Raw genomic sequence first — 17,439 nt, forward strand, 5'->3', positions numbered from 1 at the left:
TACTGTAATTCAAAATAATCTTGTTAATTACGCTGATTAATATCTCCAGTGTTTGCAGTGACTATACCTTGTAATTCTCCTTCACACGTCCCATCAAAGCCAGTTTAATGTCGTCCACAAGGACACCTCTTATTGAGTCTAGGCCCATGATGTCATTGAAGACAAAAGGGTAAAAGGTATTCGGGTTTTCCTCTTCCATCTTGTAGGTTGTGTACTGTCAACCAGAAATGGAGAAAAGAGCAGTTATTGTGATCAGTAGAGAGTAAGAATAGACACATCAACACCCAGCTACCATATAGCAAACAGTATTAGATTAATTAGGTTTTACCACACACTGTCTGATTAATCAGTTTAGTTTTGTTAGTTCATATTTTTAGGGTTTAAAGGATCAGTGTGTAAGATTTAGGGGATCTACTAAAATGGAATATGATATTCATAAGTATGTTTTTATTAGTTCATAATCACTTGAAACTAAAAATCATTGTGTTTCCGTTAGCTTAGAGTGAGCCCTTTATATCTACATAGGGAGCGGGTCCTCTTCCATGGTACAGACAACAGACAAATGGTGTGGTGGCACTGTTCAATTTGGAGATTCAGACCTGAGTAACAAGCGTTAAATAACTTGATATGAAGTGTGGAAGAGTAAGTCTGATCTCAACAAAAAATGACAATACTGATCATTTGTTCAAGAACCTAAAATATTTTTCCTGACAAGTGGCCTCCAGTGGACATAGGTCTCCAGACGGTCCACTGCTTGTGCTCAGCTGCAAGTTATTTACCACTGATAAGTCGGGTGGATGGATGGACGTATGAAACTGTGCTTTACAGACCCACTCTTTCCTACGTTCTCTTTCTTTTTAACTGAAGCTGTTTTAGTTGCCTACACTTAACCAGAGCGTCATCACAGAGGCAGAAGAATAACTTTGTGTGTCAGCAGATGATATGTATGATTTTATGCTTTGATAACAGTTTAGGACATTCAGTTCATAAACAGGAAGTCAGTGGGTTTCTGTCACTGCTGCAGCAGTCAAAGCTTGCTGTAGATTTAGGACCCTTAACACTTTATTCGCAGCAGCATTTTCACTGCTGCACATTTTTATAGACTGACCTTTCTGAGTAATAGTTGCATTGTTGGATTGTTCTATTGTTGTCTTGCATATGATGCAAAGTTTGATTTCTCTGTCCATTTTACTGACTTTAATAATAATTAAATAATATTACGAATACATCTTATTATTGTTAGGAATACTATTATTATCAGCACTATAATAAGGAGCCAAGAGGCTCAATTGATTTTCATAAGGGTTTGTGATGTTTTTATATGACTACATTTCAGATGTTTTCTTACTTTATCAACACAATCAAACTTGCTTCATACCGTTTTGGTGAAAGAGTCACCAGAGATGTTATCCACCAAGGCCAGTGCGCACATTCTGCCTTTTAAGACACTTTTAACAGAGTTGATGAAGCTGGACTTTCCAGCTCCAACTGGTCCATAAAGAAGAATCCTGAGCTGCCGACCTTCGATGTGAGGTTTGTAGTTCTTCACATACTGCAGAGCACTCTTTTTGTTACTGCTCAGAGAAGGAAACATCACATTAGAGTTTAAACTTAAGTGCAGTTTTACAGAGTTAATTTGTGCAGTTTGTGCTGCGAAGGTGGAGACACACTCACCTCCAGTTTATTTCTCTCCATGGTGTGTCGAGAACTGACAAATACAGGACACAAGTTCACATAAGACAAAAGATTATGAAGAAATACCTTCATCATGCAGCAATGAGCAATTTTCTTTGAATTTAAAAATTTTAAAAAATAGTCTTACATGGAGACGGCTCAGGTGATTTAGAGCCTTTTGATCCCATAGCTGGAGAGTAAACAGTCACACAAAAAGTTTTAAACTCATCTTTGAAGAAAGTATTTAGGTTTAGCTGTAAAGCTACACTTTGGTGGGAAAAATAAATTAATAATGATAAATATTACTAATATGCTGCAACAGCATATTAGGTCTTTCTGTACGTAAATCGAAAGTGATTTAGTGTAATTTTCAGTGCAAATGAGATATAAAAAGTCACATTATTGAAAAACTTAGAATGTAGCTGCAGGTTCAAAGTTGATTCAAACCATCAAAAATCATAGTACAAATTAATAAACTAAATCAGTGTACAAAATGTGATCAGTTTTATTAACTGTCATATTGAGTGACACTGAATAAAACACATCTAAATTATTCATTATCAGAAAAATGATTAACTAAGACAAGAAATTACCAAAAACCAGACTTTAAATGAATCAAACTAAAGTAAATTGCACTAAATAGACCCAAATCTCAAAATTATAAAGCTTTTTAAAATACATGTTGTCACGTTGTTCTTACAATGATCATATTTTGTTTAGTTTTTCTATTTAGCAATAAGCACAATATTGATATTTAAAACAAACATAAAACAGATTAATAATCACAGGAAACAAGTCATTGCACCTTTGAGGATAAGTTTGATTGAAACCTTGTACCTGTATTGTTGTTGTTGTTGTCCTGCTGGAACCAAGTGAAAGACTGAAAGTGAGCCTTGGACTAAGCATAGTAATTTATATAGTCTCCTGTAATGTCAGTACAGTAATTAACATAATAAACTATCCTCCCATCCTTGTATTTGTTCACCTTGTTCTCTTCAGACCACAAACTGCATTTTCATTTTCATTTTCATCAGGATGTTTGATGATTTGTCTTTTTCTGAACTGATCTGCTTACTTTTCTTTTCTTGTTCCTTATTTTTCTCTTTAAATGCACTTTAATGCACTGTGCTGCTAACTGCTCGTTCTCTTTTTTTTTTTAAATTCTCTTGCAATTTCACAAGCAGTTTAAATGTTATATTTGATGCTCAGATATCACAGACAACAATGTTGTTCACATCAATGACATAGGCAAACCCAAACTTCAACCCCCATTTATTGCCCTCTATAGACATGACATGTGCTCATGTAAGACAAAAGATCATGAAAAATTACAGTCATCATTCAACAACATGTAATTTTCTACGGATGAAAACTATGATTTTTTTAAACAATCTTGCATGGAGTTGGTGGGGGTGTTTTAGATATAGATTGTTCTGCTCCCATGGTTGGAGAAGAAAACAGTTACAGTAAAACTCTGAGCTCAAGTTTGATTTTTAAAAACAAGATGGCTAATCAGAACAGTGGGCTTATCAGGAGGGGGGCCTGCACTAAAACAGCCTAAACAGCCTATAAACAACAACGTTGATTTGTGTCTTCTTCTGTCCGTCAATGAGCGGAAATACGGACAGCACCACTCTGCCATTGCAACCCACATTGTGGTCAGAGGTGGGATTATATCAGTAGTGTTAATGACTTGAAAAAAGGGACTTCAAGAGCAAATTGCGGGTTAAAGTTTTTACAAAGTTTATACTTAACCTTTTGTGAAAATGACCATGTGAAAATTTAATGCAGGATTTAATATGTTTTACAAGACATAAGGGCATGTATTCAGAGGAAAAAGTGGCCGTTTTGAGCAAAGCTCCTAAAAACGCTTTTTTCGAACATTGCGTCCTATTACGTAACAGGAGGGAGTCGGTCTCCTCAGCTCTGCCTTAGCTTAGTGAGCAGTTGTAGGTGGTAGTAAGTCTGAGCAGTCGTGGTATGGTGAGTTGGTCTGTTTTCAGTAGCTAGTAGTGGCCATCATCAGCAGCTTCTGGTTCTGCCGCCGGCGGGCCTAATGGTCACGGATCCGTCAGAGATTCAGCTCGACGAAAAAGTTAACTGTGCACCGTAAGTATTGTTTTCTAATGTTCGCTAACTTCCAAATTTGTCAAAATAATGATTTTAAATAATGAGACACGACGTGTGATGCATGTTGATTGTTGTAAGGCAACTTAGCTAGCTTGTAAACCCCCTGAGCTAATAAGGCACAATGGCTAATGTTAGCTAGCATTAGCAATGTATTTTGTTAATATACTGCACTGTTTTTGAGAAGGCATAATTGCTAACCTTAGTTTGCTAACATTATAACCCTGAAGTCTAGTTACAGCTTGGTGACTTTGTTTGTACATCTAATAAATTTGTAATTTATTTTCATGTGGTGTAATGTTGGTGTGTTACAAGGATTTGGGAGTTACTACAGATGCACCTACCACCAGTGCTGCAGTGCATGTAGACCCAGAGGAAGAGGCATTCTCTCCACTGGCTCCTCAACCATCTGTGCTTCACTTTGGCTCACAGTGTAACCTCAAGCCTTAACGTCATTCATCAGGTAGTGTAACATTACTCTTATATCTAATGAGTGAGTCATCTGACAGGGAACTGTCAAAAGAGCCACCTCAGGAATCTCCCCCTGACCTCAAGTAAGACTTCTTCTTTTAGTTTAGATTAGATAGATTATGTGTCAGCAAATTTTGTCATAGTCAGAAATAATAACTTTTTCTTTTTTCATTGCTGCTGACAAGTTCATTGTGTGCCAAAGCCAGTTGATGTCCTTGTTTAACATTTGCCCTTGCTGTTGTGGAGAAACCCAGGGAAACATAGAACAGCAGGAGGGAACTTGTGTAAAAATGAAGCAAGTAATAGGATATTTGTGAATTCTGATATAAAAAGGAAGTTCATGACCTGTATGTTAATTTTTATTAATTTTTTGTTTTGTTTTGTTTTAATCTATTTATATACTTTATTATTCTTGTGGTATAGACTGGTAATTGTTTGCCTGTCATATACATCTCTTAGGTCTGTGCAACATGTTGGCATGAGCGTTATTGGTAGAACCAGCCAATGCTACACCGAAACATGCCTGCCTGCAACCTCTTATTGTGTGGTGCCATCTTCTTTTCGGATTGCATGGCTACCCAGACCATAAGAATGCTGAAGCTGTTTGGGCTTCAGTGCATCAGTGCCAGCACCTTCTTCTGCCATCAACGACTTTACACAATTCCTACCATCGTGCAGGCCTGGCAGAATGAACAGGCAGGGATTGTCAGAGATCTGAATGAGATGGGGGGTGGGCTGATCCTCTCTGGTGACTGCAGGTAGTACACTTCAGCTTGTATCAGTGATATAGAAAACAGGTCAAAACAATATGATATAGTTTAATGTATCACTTTTTGTACTTTAATGTTTGACCACAGATGTAAATTAGCTATATAGTGAACTTTGTGTTTTGCATGACCCCTGTTAAATAAACTAATCAAACTGTTTTTGACATTCATAGGTCAGACTCCTGGTCATTCTGCCAAACACGGCGCCTACTCTTTGATTTAGGACAGAATTAACAAGGTTTTGGATCTTCAACTTGTCCAGGTAAGTTAACATGATCAGACACACAAATCAGTTGTCTGATAACACAGTTAGTGATATGACTGAATGTTTTTTACAGAGCTCAGAGGTCCCAAGTAGCACCTGGTGTGAGGTAGAAGGTCTGAAGCGCAGCATAGAATTTCTTAAGGAGCAGCAGATGCAAGTGTCAGCCCTCATCACAGACAGAAATCGGCAGGTAAAGACACGCAACAACAGATATGTACACCCACAAAATCTTGGCACTGACAATATTTACAGCTAAAACTACATTTTCTTATGATTAATGTGTCCCATGCTTTACGTAGCTAAGTGGGTGTGGGAGGAGTTGTGTCCAATAGGAACAAGCCATTTCTTGGACATTTGGCATATTGGTAAAAGTATGTATCTTGATAGAGGTAATTTTGTTTAGGTTGGGGGTTGTTTATAATTACATTTTCTTTTTTAGCGTTATGTTTTTTTGTTCTGAAACAGGCATGATTGTATGATCACAATCTGTTGTGATTTGTATAACACCTTGTTCATGATTTTTTACTCTTTATCTTGAAAAAAGCTGTTGGGCTGGAAAACCAGATATTCTCTTTTATAAAATAACAACACAAGCAATTCTTAGCACACTCTGGGTTATATACTAGGACAGCACTGGTGAAGGATATTCGGCAATTGTCCCCACAGCATCAGACCTTTTCTCTGGAGGCATTACACTCCCTCATCCTGCACTTTGCGCCAAAGCACACTGGGTTCGCCTTCCTTGGGATGTACAGCAGGTAAATATGTGATGATCAAAGAATGAGTATGACTAAAAGTAATACAGTCTAACACAGCAGCCCAAACTTAATTGATAAAAGTCGGACAAGGCAAAACATTAGAAACACCTCTCAGTATTAGGGTTGGGCGATGTCTACAGAATTGGCATATGACGACGTCCACAGTGAAACATTGCAATGAACGATGATATTGTCGGGGGGGCTTACATTAATAAATTGCTATTACTATTATCGGCACATCATCGGTATTGGCCGATAAAAGCTCTAAAATGAAATATTGGCATAGGTGAATTCTGCCGATTATGAGAGGCCGATATGTCGCCCTCTCCTCCGCTGCCTGACTGTGCTTCCTTTGACGGACTGTTTCTCCCTGACGGTCCCGGTGCTTCCTCCGCAAGGCTCCACTTCACTCAGCTGCCCGACAGACCTGCTGCTTCTTCCCACTTTAACCTGAATAACAAACCGGGGCTCGGGGCTCCAGTTGGATCCACATGGAGAGCCGGGGCTAACGTTAGCTGAGAGGCTAGCGGAACGTTAGCCGCAGCATGACTGGAGGGAAGCACAGCCAGCTAGCCTCCCAGCTAACGTTAGCCCCCGACTCCCTGTGTGGATCCAACTGGAGCACAGAGTCCTGGTTAGTTACAAAATAAAATAAAACTCCAAATTTTAGCAACCCTACTTCAGAGGAGTATTTTCCCTTTTTAAAGTCATCTTTAACCACTCATCAATGTAAATGATATTGTAACACACAGGTTATAACAGACTTCGGATCAGAGCAAAATGTAAGGCTTCACTTTGGTATTTGTAAAATAGTACTGCACACCCCACCGTAATCTGAATATGTGGGGCCTTTAAGGTATGAAAGTGAGGTATGTGCTGCCTTGACAACTGCAGAAATGACTTTAGACTCTAACAGTTGAACCTTCAGATGTGACTGGACAATAATGTATAAACATTAAACATCTTTTAAAAAAAGGGGAAACACAATTCTACTTTACTTTGTTATAAAATAACAAACAAACCACAAGGTCCACTTAGCTACCGTTTTCTGAATCTTTCAACCGCATATCACAGACTACATTAGTGGACACATCCGTAGATTTTAGAGCCATAATACCACATACATCCATAGAACATAGTACAATAAATAATATTTATGCAGAAGGTTCAAACAGCAGAGTTATAGATGGGGCACGAGGGCAGAAGCCAGTCTTCTCTGTATCTGCTTGTTCCAACTCTTTATTTAAGCTATGAGTAAAATGTACAAACTCAAAGACTCTCAAGGACTACTTATGGCTGCATCATGACTCCAAAGGGAAATATTCTAGATGTCCTGTGTTTATATCATTTTCTGCTTCTTTGGAAACTTTGGGATCCCCACTAGATCCCCCCCCTTAAATTAACATTCTGATGGTTTGAGCATTTGGACAAATAACATGAGCCAATACAGCAAATTGCTATCTGCAGTATATCTTAAAAAATATGCAAAAATAGATTCTGTTCTCCTGTTGAATGTCACAGAATGCCATCTGCAAACTGGGAAATTCAGTTGTTCTTCAAGCACATGTCTAAATAAGGGCTGTCACGATATCAGATTTTAACAACACGATTATCGTGGCCAAAACAATTCACAATATTATCTCAATATCTATAGGAAATTTGAAAAACAAAAATGCTATCAGTCAAATCATATTTAACTTTGTTTATTGTGTGTTTTGCCTCTTTTTTGGCAAATGAATTACACTCAAAATACAAGTGTAGAGAGGTGGAAAGAAAGTCGGTAACCATAACTGTACATAGTTTGAAAGAAGTTTGAACACACTGAAATATAAGGTTTTTAATTTTTTGCAAACAGATCACTGCAGATGACCTGTAAGCTGTGACTTATTAGCTGGGAAACACAATGGGACAACAGCACGGAGCCTTACCTGGTCCAAGTTCAAATTTAATAACAATACCACAGAAAATGAATATTTTACATGTTTTTCTAAGGGTATGTCTAGGCGTCTTGCAAATAAAGGAAGGCTGTTTAGAGACACTGAATAACCCCTGCTTCAGAGTAACTGAAGCATTAACAAATTATAGTGCTTTGTTCCCCTGATGAAACTAAACTTTGTGCATATAAAAGAGTCAAAACAAGTGCTATAGTGGAAAAGCAGTTCATATAAAAGGTAAATCACAGCAAACTAGTTATATTTACATAATTTCCGTGTTGTGGTTGTATAAAAAGTAAAACAATAAAGCAACACATGGTTATTTTAGCAATTTCATTGGCTATTTGAAGCACCAGTCATCTGCACACTCTGTTCCTATCGGCTTGCTCTTTACGCGAAAGAAGAGGGGCAGGAACCTCCTTTCAACACGGACTGTCGTTGGCTTTTGTAGGCTGTGGACAGGACATGGAAGCTTCTATTGGGTCAAGTGAGGTGTCAATCGAAAGGTGAGAGTGCAGCCACCATTTTGATACCAAGATGTGGGTAATGTTAACATGATAACGTTTGATGGAGAATACATTGGAAGATTAGGATATCTGCTGGCTAATTTGAAATGATGCAACAGTCTATTTATGGATGTGATAATGTGTTGTGGACTAAATATTTTACTGGATTGGATCGACTGGACCTTTGTCAATGTAACAAGACCATTTTTGTCTCAGTTGTATCAGTCAGTGGAGTAATATGAGGCTTCATAGGTGAGTACATTGACTATATATAAAGATGGACATCATGACAGCTCCCAAAATAGTGAAGCCAAAACATCTTGAACTCTCCCTGGTGGCTGGCTGCAATATAGGACATAAGTCCCTCCCCCTCCATGTTAGTGGATGGGACATGAGCCAAACTCAAAAATCAACATACACGTCAAATACATTTTTCCCAAAGATGGTTTCTGTCATTTTAGGTCGTTGATGATGTATGTTCATGTGCTCATTTTTCGGATAAGTTTCTTTTTAATTAGTTATTTGACGTTATTGCTCTCAAACCTCTGTCAGGCAGCGGGATGGCCGGACTCTACTGCACAGACTCTGGCTCCAAATGACGTCACACAAGGAAAATGGCAGCTGAAAAGGAGATATTATGGCTTCACTTTTGCATAGCAGTGGGAAGTAGAGATGCGTTGTCCATACTTATATCATGGATGTATTATAAGAGCTGAATACCGGACTAAAAATGGCGCCCACTCACTCCTATAGGAATTGCTTGGGTGGCACATACACCAAAAAAGTTTCTAGCTTCCGGGTTTACTTCCGCGTTGTGCGGCCCACTGAATATGCACAGTAATGTTTCCCCCACTGGCCCTGCCCACGAGTTCCCGCTCAGCCCATAGACCTTACATTGTGATGACGTCACGGATTGGTGAATGCAAAGGTGAATACTCCATTCTCATTCTACTGACTTAACTGCTGTATTTGATACCATCGACCATACCATCCTACTTGATCGATTGCATAACTGGGTGGGAATTTCTGGTACAGCTTTAAACTGGTTTCATTCATACTTAACAAATAGATTTTTTAATGTCTGTGTTAATAATCATGTATCCTCCTTAGCTCCCCTCCAGTGTGGAGTCCCTCAGGGTTCCGTCCTTAGGCCAATCCTGTTTTCATTGTACATGCTCCCTCTGGGTCAGTTGTTCAGCCGCTTTGATGAAATGTCATTTCACTGCATATCATCCTCCATGATTGTTTAGCTGCTACCAAAGAGTGGATGACCTGAAATTTCTCCATCTTAAACCCTGACAAAGCGGGAGTTCTGTTAATTGGTCCTGAAACCTTTGTCACTGCTGCTACTCAGTTTATTGGCCCACTTCACCCCAACACTAAATCCACTGCTAAGAATCTCGGTATCATCTTCGACCAGTATATGACATTTGGCCATCATGCTAATAAGCTTGTCCAGTCCTGTTTTCTTCAGTTAAGAAACATTGCAAAAATCAGATCTATATTGCCCCCTACTGTTCTTGAACAATTAATCCACACATTCATTTTCTCCAGGTTAGACTACTGTAACTCCCTCGACACCTGCCTCAGTCAGTCTTCTCTAAAACGTTAATCCAAAATACAGCAACTAGACTTCTAACCAGAACTGACCGTAGGTCCTACATTACCCCTGTCTTTGCATCCCTCCATTGGCTTCTGTTAAAATTCAGAATAAACTACAAGATCCTGCCTGCTGATTACATATAAAGCACTCCTAGCTACATTTCTGAGCTACTTGTTCCCCATTCCACTTCATGACCTCTTCGATCCTCAAATCTTGGCCTTCTATCTATCCCCCGCACAAACCGCAACTCAAAAGGTGACCGCACACTTGCATGCTTAGCCCCAACTCTGTGGAATCATCTTCCACAATCTGTTAGATCGGCTGAATCCTTGGACTGTTTTAAACGACGCCTCAAAACCCATTTATATCAGCAAGCCTTTCTATAGACCTCCCTTCTTGTTCCCATGTCCTGTTTTATTTAATTTTGGTTGATTTCTCTCTGTACCATGTTTGTCTATTTTATTAATCTATCTGTTTCAATTTTGCATGTGTATGTGTCTGTGAAGCGCTTTGTAACTGTGTGTTTTAAAAAGTGCTATATAAATAAAAGCTTGCTTACTTAGTTACTATTTTAAAATCACTTTTCTCTGCTCACAAAAAAGTTTTACAAATATAAAACCTCAATGGAACAAAAGTTCATAATAGAAAGAGTCATAATTGAAATTGTTTGCAGTTTGAGGTGTCCTGTCAAGAGTTTTACAGACTTCTCCATTACAGTGGTGGTCTATGGGAAAATGCTTTTTGGGCTGCAGGGGGATTTTTTGCTGCAATACTGCGAATGACCACTAGTAAAAATTGGCTGCAAGTCTGAGTGGCGGCGCACTATCCAGCTCTTATTATACATCCATGATTTATATACAGTCTATGGGTGGGTAGCATGAATTTTGTAATTGTTTGTTTATTGGTGGCCTGACAGAGGCATTGATTGTAACTGCTGTTGTGATTGTATCTTGAAATGGTTTGCATAAATCAAATCACAAGAATCTTAGCTTAGAAAATGTGTCGCAGCGCGTCGGAACGTTAAGGGGTTTTAAGAGGCACTGTATTATTTACAAGATATAATTTTATGTGTATTATTATCATGATATCAGTATTTCATTGTTGTTTAATTTCATTGTTTTCATTGTTTCACAGTTATCATCAATACCGGTATATCACAACACCCCTAGTCTAAACATGCATCTCATTCAGAAAATCATTCCCATCGTCGATGATGCTTTTCAAGGAGCTCAGGATGAGAATGTCGGCGTCATTGTTGAGGCTGATTTCATCATGGTAGTTCTTCACAGGGAAGATGCAGTTCATTGGAATACCCACAGTCGCACTGAACTGCTCCATCTACATTTTAAAAATCACATCTCAGTTCACGTTTTACAGCTTAGAGTTGAGAGAAAATAAGGACTTTGTGCTCTCATACTGAAAATATTTTTACAGTATTAAATTATTTTTCATATCAGTGTAAACTCATTAAATTACTAATCAAAATATACCTTTTCCTGTAGTATTGTGCTCTTGTAGACATTCTTTAAGTCTTGGTTGATTTCAGGACAGGCCTCATCAATTTTGGTGAAAACGGCCACTTGAGGAATCCCTGCCAGGAGGAAACACAAAACTGAAAAGTGAACCCAACGCAACTGACATTTATCCAAACTGACCACAGCTGATGACTGAGGGAACTACACTCAAAACTAATGGAGGTGAGTGTTTAATTCATTTATTTGAGTGTAATATCACTTTTATTACTTGATGTTTTTCCAAGCAGTTAGCTGGTGAATCCCAATGTGCAAAATAAAAAAAAACATGAGGATTTCTGCTCTCACCCAGTTCATTGGCTTCGTCTCTGATATCAAGTATTGTTTCCTTAATGTCATTATTCATCAGCGATACAGTGTTGGCATCAAAAACATAGACCAGAACATGCACTTTGTCGTTGGCACTTGGGGATCCGTTGTAGTAACGATCTTCCTTTGACAACTTAGATTCAGGATTGAACTAGAAAAAAAAGTCAAATCTAGTTAAAAGATCACACTTGATAGGATCATAATATATGTATAATATATATGTGTATATATATATGTATATGTGTGTATATATATATATATATATATATATATATATATATATATATATATATATATACACACACACACACACACACATATATATATGTATATGTGTATATATATATATATATATATATATATGTATATGTATATATACATATACATATATATATATATATATATATATATATATATATATATATATATATATACACATATATATACATATATATACACATATATATATACACACATATATATATATATATATACACACACACACACATATATATATATATATATATATATATATATATATATATATATATATATATATATATATATATATATATATAATAAGACAAACTTAATTACTGTAAACAACTTACTAAATATTGTCAGTTTAAAAATGCAGTAACTGTACCGTGTAGCCGTCTTGTACATGTCCCTTAAGAATCCGTTTGACATCTTTCACATGGATTCTTCTGTCTCTCCTGTTCCTGCATTTCAGGCCCACCATGTCATTGAAGACAAATGGGTAAAATATGTTTCGGGTTCCTTTTTGGATCTTGTAGGTTGTGTACTGTGAAAATGTGGAGAAGAATGTAGTTATTCTGTTGCCTGTACCGTCTTATGCTTCTGCAGGTGCTTCTGTTCAGAGCTTTATTTATTATTTACTGTCCTATTCCACTTTCCTCACTATTCAACTGACCATCCTGAACTGTGAACACATTGGCTCCTCCGGCCTCTCTGTAGTCATAGTTCAGTCAGCTCACTCACCTGGAGTACATTATTATTTAAATGTAGAATATGTACAGCATTAGTGTTTGGTCTCTAGGCTCTGACCTCATTGTTCCCCACAAAGAAACATTGATCTCACATAGCGAGGAGTGGGAAGTGATGACACTAACTTCCCCCTCAAGGGGAAGAGAGACTCAGAGCCTATAGGTGGATGCTGGGTGGAGGTGGGGACTTTGAAATGTTATATGAATGGCAGCAACAGAAGCAACAGGAGTGCAGCAAGCTACAGCATAGCCTGTGTGAGCAGTGTTGCAGCAGACATGCCTCGAAGTGTGGGCAGAGCATCGACGGCTTAAATACGCTGCCATGATTATAAAGGTGTGTTGAATATATCTTTCAGAGAGGGGAGTATGGCATGTGGGTGGAGTGACAGCTCAAGTTGAGCTGCATGAACTAGCTTGCAGGCGTTACTTCATTTTTGGCACTTTAATACTACAGAGAGGTAAAAGAGGCAAAATACACAAAAAATGATTTGTGATTTTGGAGAATTCTTTGTGCTCTGCTAACTAAAGACAGGCAAGTTGTGGCATTCTGCAATGTTTTATTATGGACCATAGACTGTTGTGTGTGATGTATGTGACCAATCTCTGTGCTGCAGCAGAAACCACTCAGTTCACTGTAAAAGTATCTTTACTGCCAGCGAGCATCCTAAATCCCCAGGCCTCGTCTCAGGCCCCTGCTACCTTTTGAAATTAAGGGTTCCCCTTCTGTAAACACTTTCAAGGCTAAACTTAAGACCCACATGTTCTCTCAGCCCTTTGAGTGTCTTTAAAGCTTTATGTTTTACTATTATTTGTTCTTTGTTTGTTTGCATATGAGATAGTATTGTTATATCATCTCTCCTTTTTTCTTTTTTTCTGTTACCTTGTAATGTTGATTTAATTTACTGTTGTTATTTTATTGTACAGCACGTTGGTCAACTCTGGTTGTTTTAAAATCTGCTTTATAAATGAACTTGACTGATTTGACTTGACCTGCTCGAACATGACATACCCAAAATGAATATACATTTGGTAAATTTCTGCAACTACAAGGTCTATATGAATAATCTTGGTATTATAATAAAGGTAACACTTGTGAGATTTCTGCAGCGGTGTAAGCATCAGTATAGATGTTAGTGGGTCAGGGTAAATGAAGATGGAACGCAGCATAAATAAAAGATTTCAGTTCCCCAAACAAAACTGTTCAGTTTTAGAGTGAATATCCCCTTTTGAATTATGCAGTCGCAGCTCAAAACCTCTAGCAAACCATCAAACAACATCTGATCATTACCTGTGCCAAGACTGACGCTAATAAAGTAAGTAAGTTAGAGAGGTTTTAGGAAGTCAGTAGTGCTTTAAAAAGAATTGGTGACCATAAACTATTAATTTGGAACTTTGTCATGTTCCATACAAGCTTTGTAAGTTTTAAAAGTTTTACATTAGATAAATTCAGGATGATTTCTCACTCACTATATCAACACAATCAAACTTTATCCATACCTTTTTGGTGAAACAGCCTTGTGCCATGTTGTCTGCAAAGGCCTTTTTGCATATTCTGCCTTCTAAGACACTTTGAACAGAGTTGATGAAGCTGGACTTTCCAGCTCCGACCGGCCCATGAAGAAGAATCCTGAGCTGCTGACCATCAGTCTGAGGGTTGTAGTTGTTCGCATGCTGCAGAAAGTTGTGTTTGCCTCTGCTCAGAGAAAGAAGGATTACATCAAATTTAAGACTAAAATAACACAAATAACAGGGTAGTTAATCAAAGTGTTACTGAAAGAGGAAATAAGAAACAGATAAATAAATCTACAACAATAAGTCATTTTGTACTGTTCAGCTTTGTGTGACAAATGTTTTAAAAAGTTTACTTTCAGGAAGCAGACACTCACCCCCAGTTTATCGATCTCCATGGTTTGTCAAGAACTGACAAGTACAAGACATATAATAGAAATAATGTTGACACCATGTTACAACATGTGATTTTCATTGAATGGTAACTATCAATTTGTAAGTATTCTTACTTGAAGGTGAAGCAGACTGTTTAGACTGTTTTGCTCCCATTGCTGGAAAGAAAAACATTTACTTTGAATTTATGTTAAAATAAGCAATTTAGCTTTTGCCTTAAACCAAAACGACTAAACACTTAAGTAGAAAAGTCATAAATTAAAAATATATAGTGTTATATAGGGTACAATTAATACAGTCACTTTTTGTAAAACGTATGCAATTACGCTGCAACAGCAAAAAAGTTACTTATTTGTGTATCCAGTCTTAATATATGATACCAAAGTATGAATTCACTGATTCAGTAAATGAACCGTGTTGTATAAACTGAAATTTTTGTCATACTGAATGAAACTAAATTCAATCAGGGTTTAACTGAACTGAGCTAAAGCTTAAACTTATAACAAAACAACAAAAGACTTCTTAAAAGCACTTCATCTTGAATGAATGTCAGTTTTTACAGTGATCATACTTTCTTTTGCTGTTGTGTTCATCGATTGTTTTACAAGCACAAAGATCACAATTTACCATTAATCTGACAACATAGATGATAGAAACTTCATACCTGTGGTGCTCTGGAACAAAGTGAAAGAATCTTGAGTCTTCTGACTTGTCGGAGAAATGTCCACAATAAAACAGATTTCACTTTAAGTAAAAATGTGAGATGTGACTGAAGTACACGTCTCTTCAGACCACAAACACTCTACTGTGAACTTTCTATTTGAAGGTGTGATTTACACATTATACAGAAAAGTAAAGCACAGTCAGTCAAAAAGTGTGACCATCTTGGTCAAAAGTTAATGCTTGCTTAATGACATTTGCATGTGAAACTACGTAACTTGACAAGTTCAGTTCCCTTGAATTTAGGGAACCGAATGTCCCAATGAAGCTAAAATGAGAGAAAATAAATATTCTGCTTACCCTCAGTGAGACACTTGCTTGTGGGAAATGATGAGCTGACGTCATGGTGAGATGGATGAGTGGCTGACACACAGAGTGGCATTCAAAGTTACTTTCAGTTTGTTCCTTGCCTTTGATTTTGTGACAGTCCCAATGGAAAAGCCCTGACAAAAGTGAAGTGTGAAAAAAGATAAAATACTACAAAAGAGGAGATGTATTGAAGTGAGCAAAAAAAAAAAAAAATCAATAAAAAGAGAAGAAAAGGATATACCGAGTAGTAAAACAGGCTAAAATGTGTAAATAAAAGACAGATAAACAAATAAAATATCAACATTCTCTGCTGCCCTAAACCTAAACACAGCATTTTCACAACATAAAACATAATTATTCAACTGGTAATGGCCATTTAATGTGATTTTAAATGACATGTGACAGTTAAAGTTCCTCAAATAACCATTACTCTGACAAAACACTCAGTACAGAGTGAAAAACAAGAGAAACAGATGAAAGAGCAGGGGGAGTTAACAGATAATTAGAATAGTTACAATTAGATTTAAAATAAGTTCTCTTTCAAATCAAACATCTCAAGATATGAGTGGAAAGTATTGTTCTTGCAACCGCATTTATAACCTTTTTTTACTGAAATGTAGCTTAACCATGTCATGTGATGCTACTTCAGTAAACTTTAACAACAACATATTACTGGGATCACTACAGGAAATTGCAGATGACCAACATCCAGGAATTCACATTATAGACACTACCACTGACTATCTCTGTAATGAACTGGCCACATTTTCACACATTGACCATACACGGTCCAGCCTTATACTAGGTTTTGACCTACTCTTGTTCACGTGTTGACAGAGGTTTAGTGCCCGTGCTTGCAGTTTCACATTGAGTGAAATGTGAAACTTAAGAGTTGTGAAACTCTTGAGTTTCACATTGAGTAAACTTCAGTTTTGTCCTGGTTGAGCTGTAAAAAAAAATCTCTGCCATCCATAATTTGATATCTAAAGTGCAGTTAAAAAGGGCATCACTTGGCCCTGGGTCATCTGGGGGGAGACAATAATGTAAAGCTGTGTATCATCAGCATAGGTATGGAAAATGATGCTGTGCCTCCTGATGACATTTCCAGCAGCATGTTAAGTTTAAAAGAGTTAAAAACAGTACCAAAGAGGCGAATCAATCTGTGAAGTCTGTATAAAAGAATTGAGTGTTCTAAAGGACAGATGAAAAAATTTTTCAAGTCTGTCTTAAAACAACAGTCAGGTACCCATACGAACATTGAAACATGTTTTCCTCGTTGTAATCATTCCTCCTGTTCATACTGACCATTAGAAGATCCCTTCATAATGCACTAAACAATGTAAGTGATGGGGACAAAATCCACAGTCAAAGTATTTAATGTATTTAAAAAATAATAATAAAAGTTTATCTGATGCTAATATGAACCTTCAGCCATCCGGATGAAAAGGATCAAGTAGATATCTTTCAACGTTACAGTCTTTTTAGTGCCAAAGTTCCTCTTTTTGTTTCTATACTCCCACCGCAGCTCAACAGGGAAACACAAAGAGGGAATTTG

The 17,439-nt window shown here is 37.3% G+C and overlaps 2 protein-coding genes and 1 long non-coding RNA gene across 15 annotated transcripts in view; 1 reads left to right on the forward strand and 2 right to left on the reverse strand.

Moving 5' to 3' along the window:
* The window catches only part of LOC121882852 (interferon-induced protein 44-like), a 29,069-nt gene extending 24,842 nt beyond the window's left edge, over positions 1–4,227 (reverse strand). For 4 of the 5 annotated variants that reach the window (XR_006092164.1, XM_042391317.1, XM_042391316.1 and 1 more), the window contains exons 1-3: positions 4,146–4,227; positions 1,823–1,864; positions 1,675–1,708 (exon numbers count right to left, since the gene is read on the reverse strand). Coding sequence is in view for 4 of the 5 variants with exons in the window: in XM_042391317.1 (XP_042247251.1) it covers positions 1,675–1,708; positions 1,823–1,864; positions 4,146–4,164 (95 nt within the window). In the remaining variant the exon portion in view is untranslated. Of the gene's footprint in view, positions 1–67; positions 215–1,378; positions 1,575–1,674; positions 1,709–1,822; positions 1,865–4,145 lie in introns of all 5 variants that reach the window. The other variant, XM_042391315.1, reaches the window with a different exon arrangement.
* On the forward strand, positions 2,905–14,051 carry LOC121882855. Of its 8 annotated transcripts, none has more exons than XR_006092166.1 (7): positions 2,905–3,783; positions 4,117–5,030; positions 5,213–5,301; positions 5,378–6,062; positions 8,448–8,502; positions 11,652–11,802; positions 12,680–14,051. It is a non-coding gene; the product is annotated as an uncharacterized LOC121882855 (long non-coding RNA). The 8 variants fall into 8 exon arrangements; XR_006092171.1 differs by having other exon boundaries at positions 5,378–5,494; XR_006092167.1 differs by lacking the exon at positions 8,448–8,502.
* Positions 10,719–16,382, reverse strand: LOC121882851 (interferon-induced protein 44-like). Of its 2 annotated transcripts, none has more exons than XM_042391312.1 (8): positions 15,876–16,382; positions 14,972–15,013; positions 14,840–14,873; positions 14,451–14,646; positions 12,593–12,751; positions 11,926–12,097; positions 11,596–11,696; positions 10,719–11,443 (listed from the first exon to the last, which is right to left on the reverse strand). In XM_042391312.1, exons 1-8 carry the CDS (start codon positions 15,955–15,957, stop codon positions 11,276–11,278), a joined length of 954 nt encoding a protein of 317 aa, XP_042247246.1. In that variant the 5' UTR covers positions 15,958–16,382; the 3' UTR covers positions 10,719–11,275. The 2 variants fall into 2 exon arrangements, with proteins under 2 accessions (XP_042247246.1, XP_042247247.1); XM_042391313.1 differs by having other exon boundaries at positions 15,520–15,967.
* Between the last annotated feature and the right edge of the window lie 1,057 nt (positions 16,383–17,439).

Source organism: Thunnus maccoyii, chromosome 17 (assembly GCF_910596095.1).
Source record: "Thunnus maccoyii chromosome 17, fThuMac1.1, whole genome shotgun sequence".
NCBI classification, from domain to species: Eukaryota; Metazoa; Chordata; class Actinopteri; order Scombriformes; family Scombridae; genus Thunnus; species Thunnus maccoyii.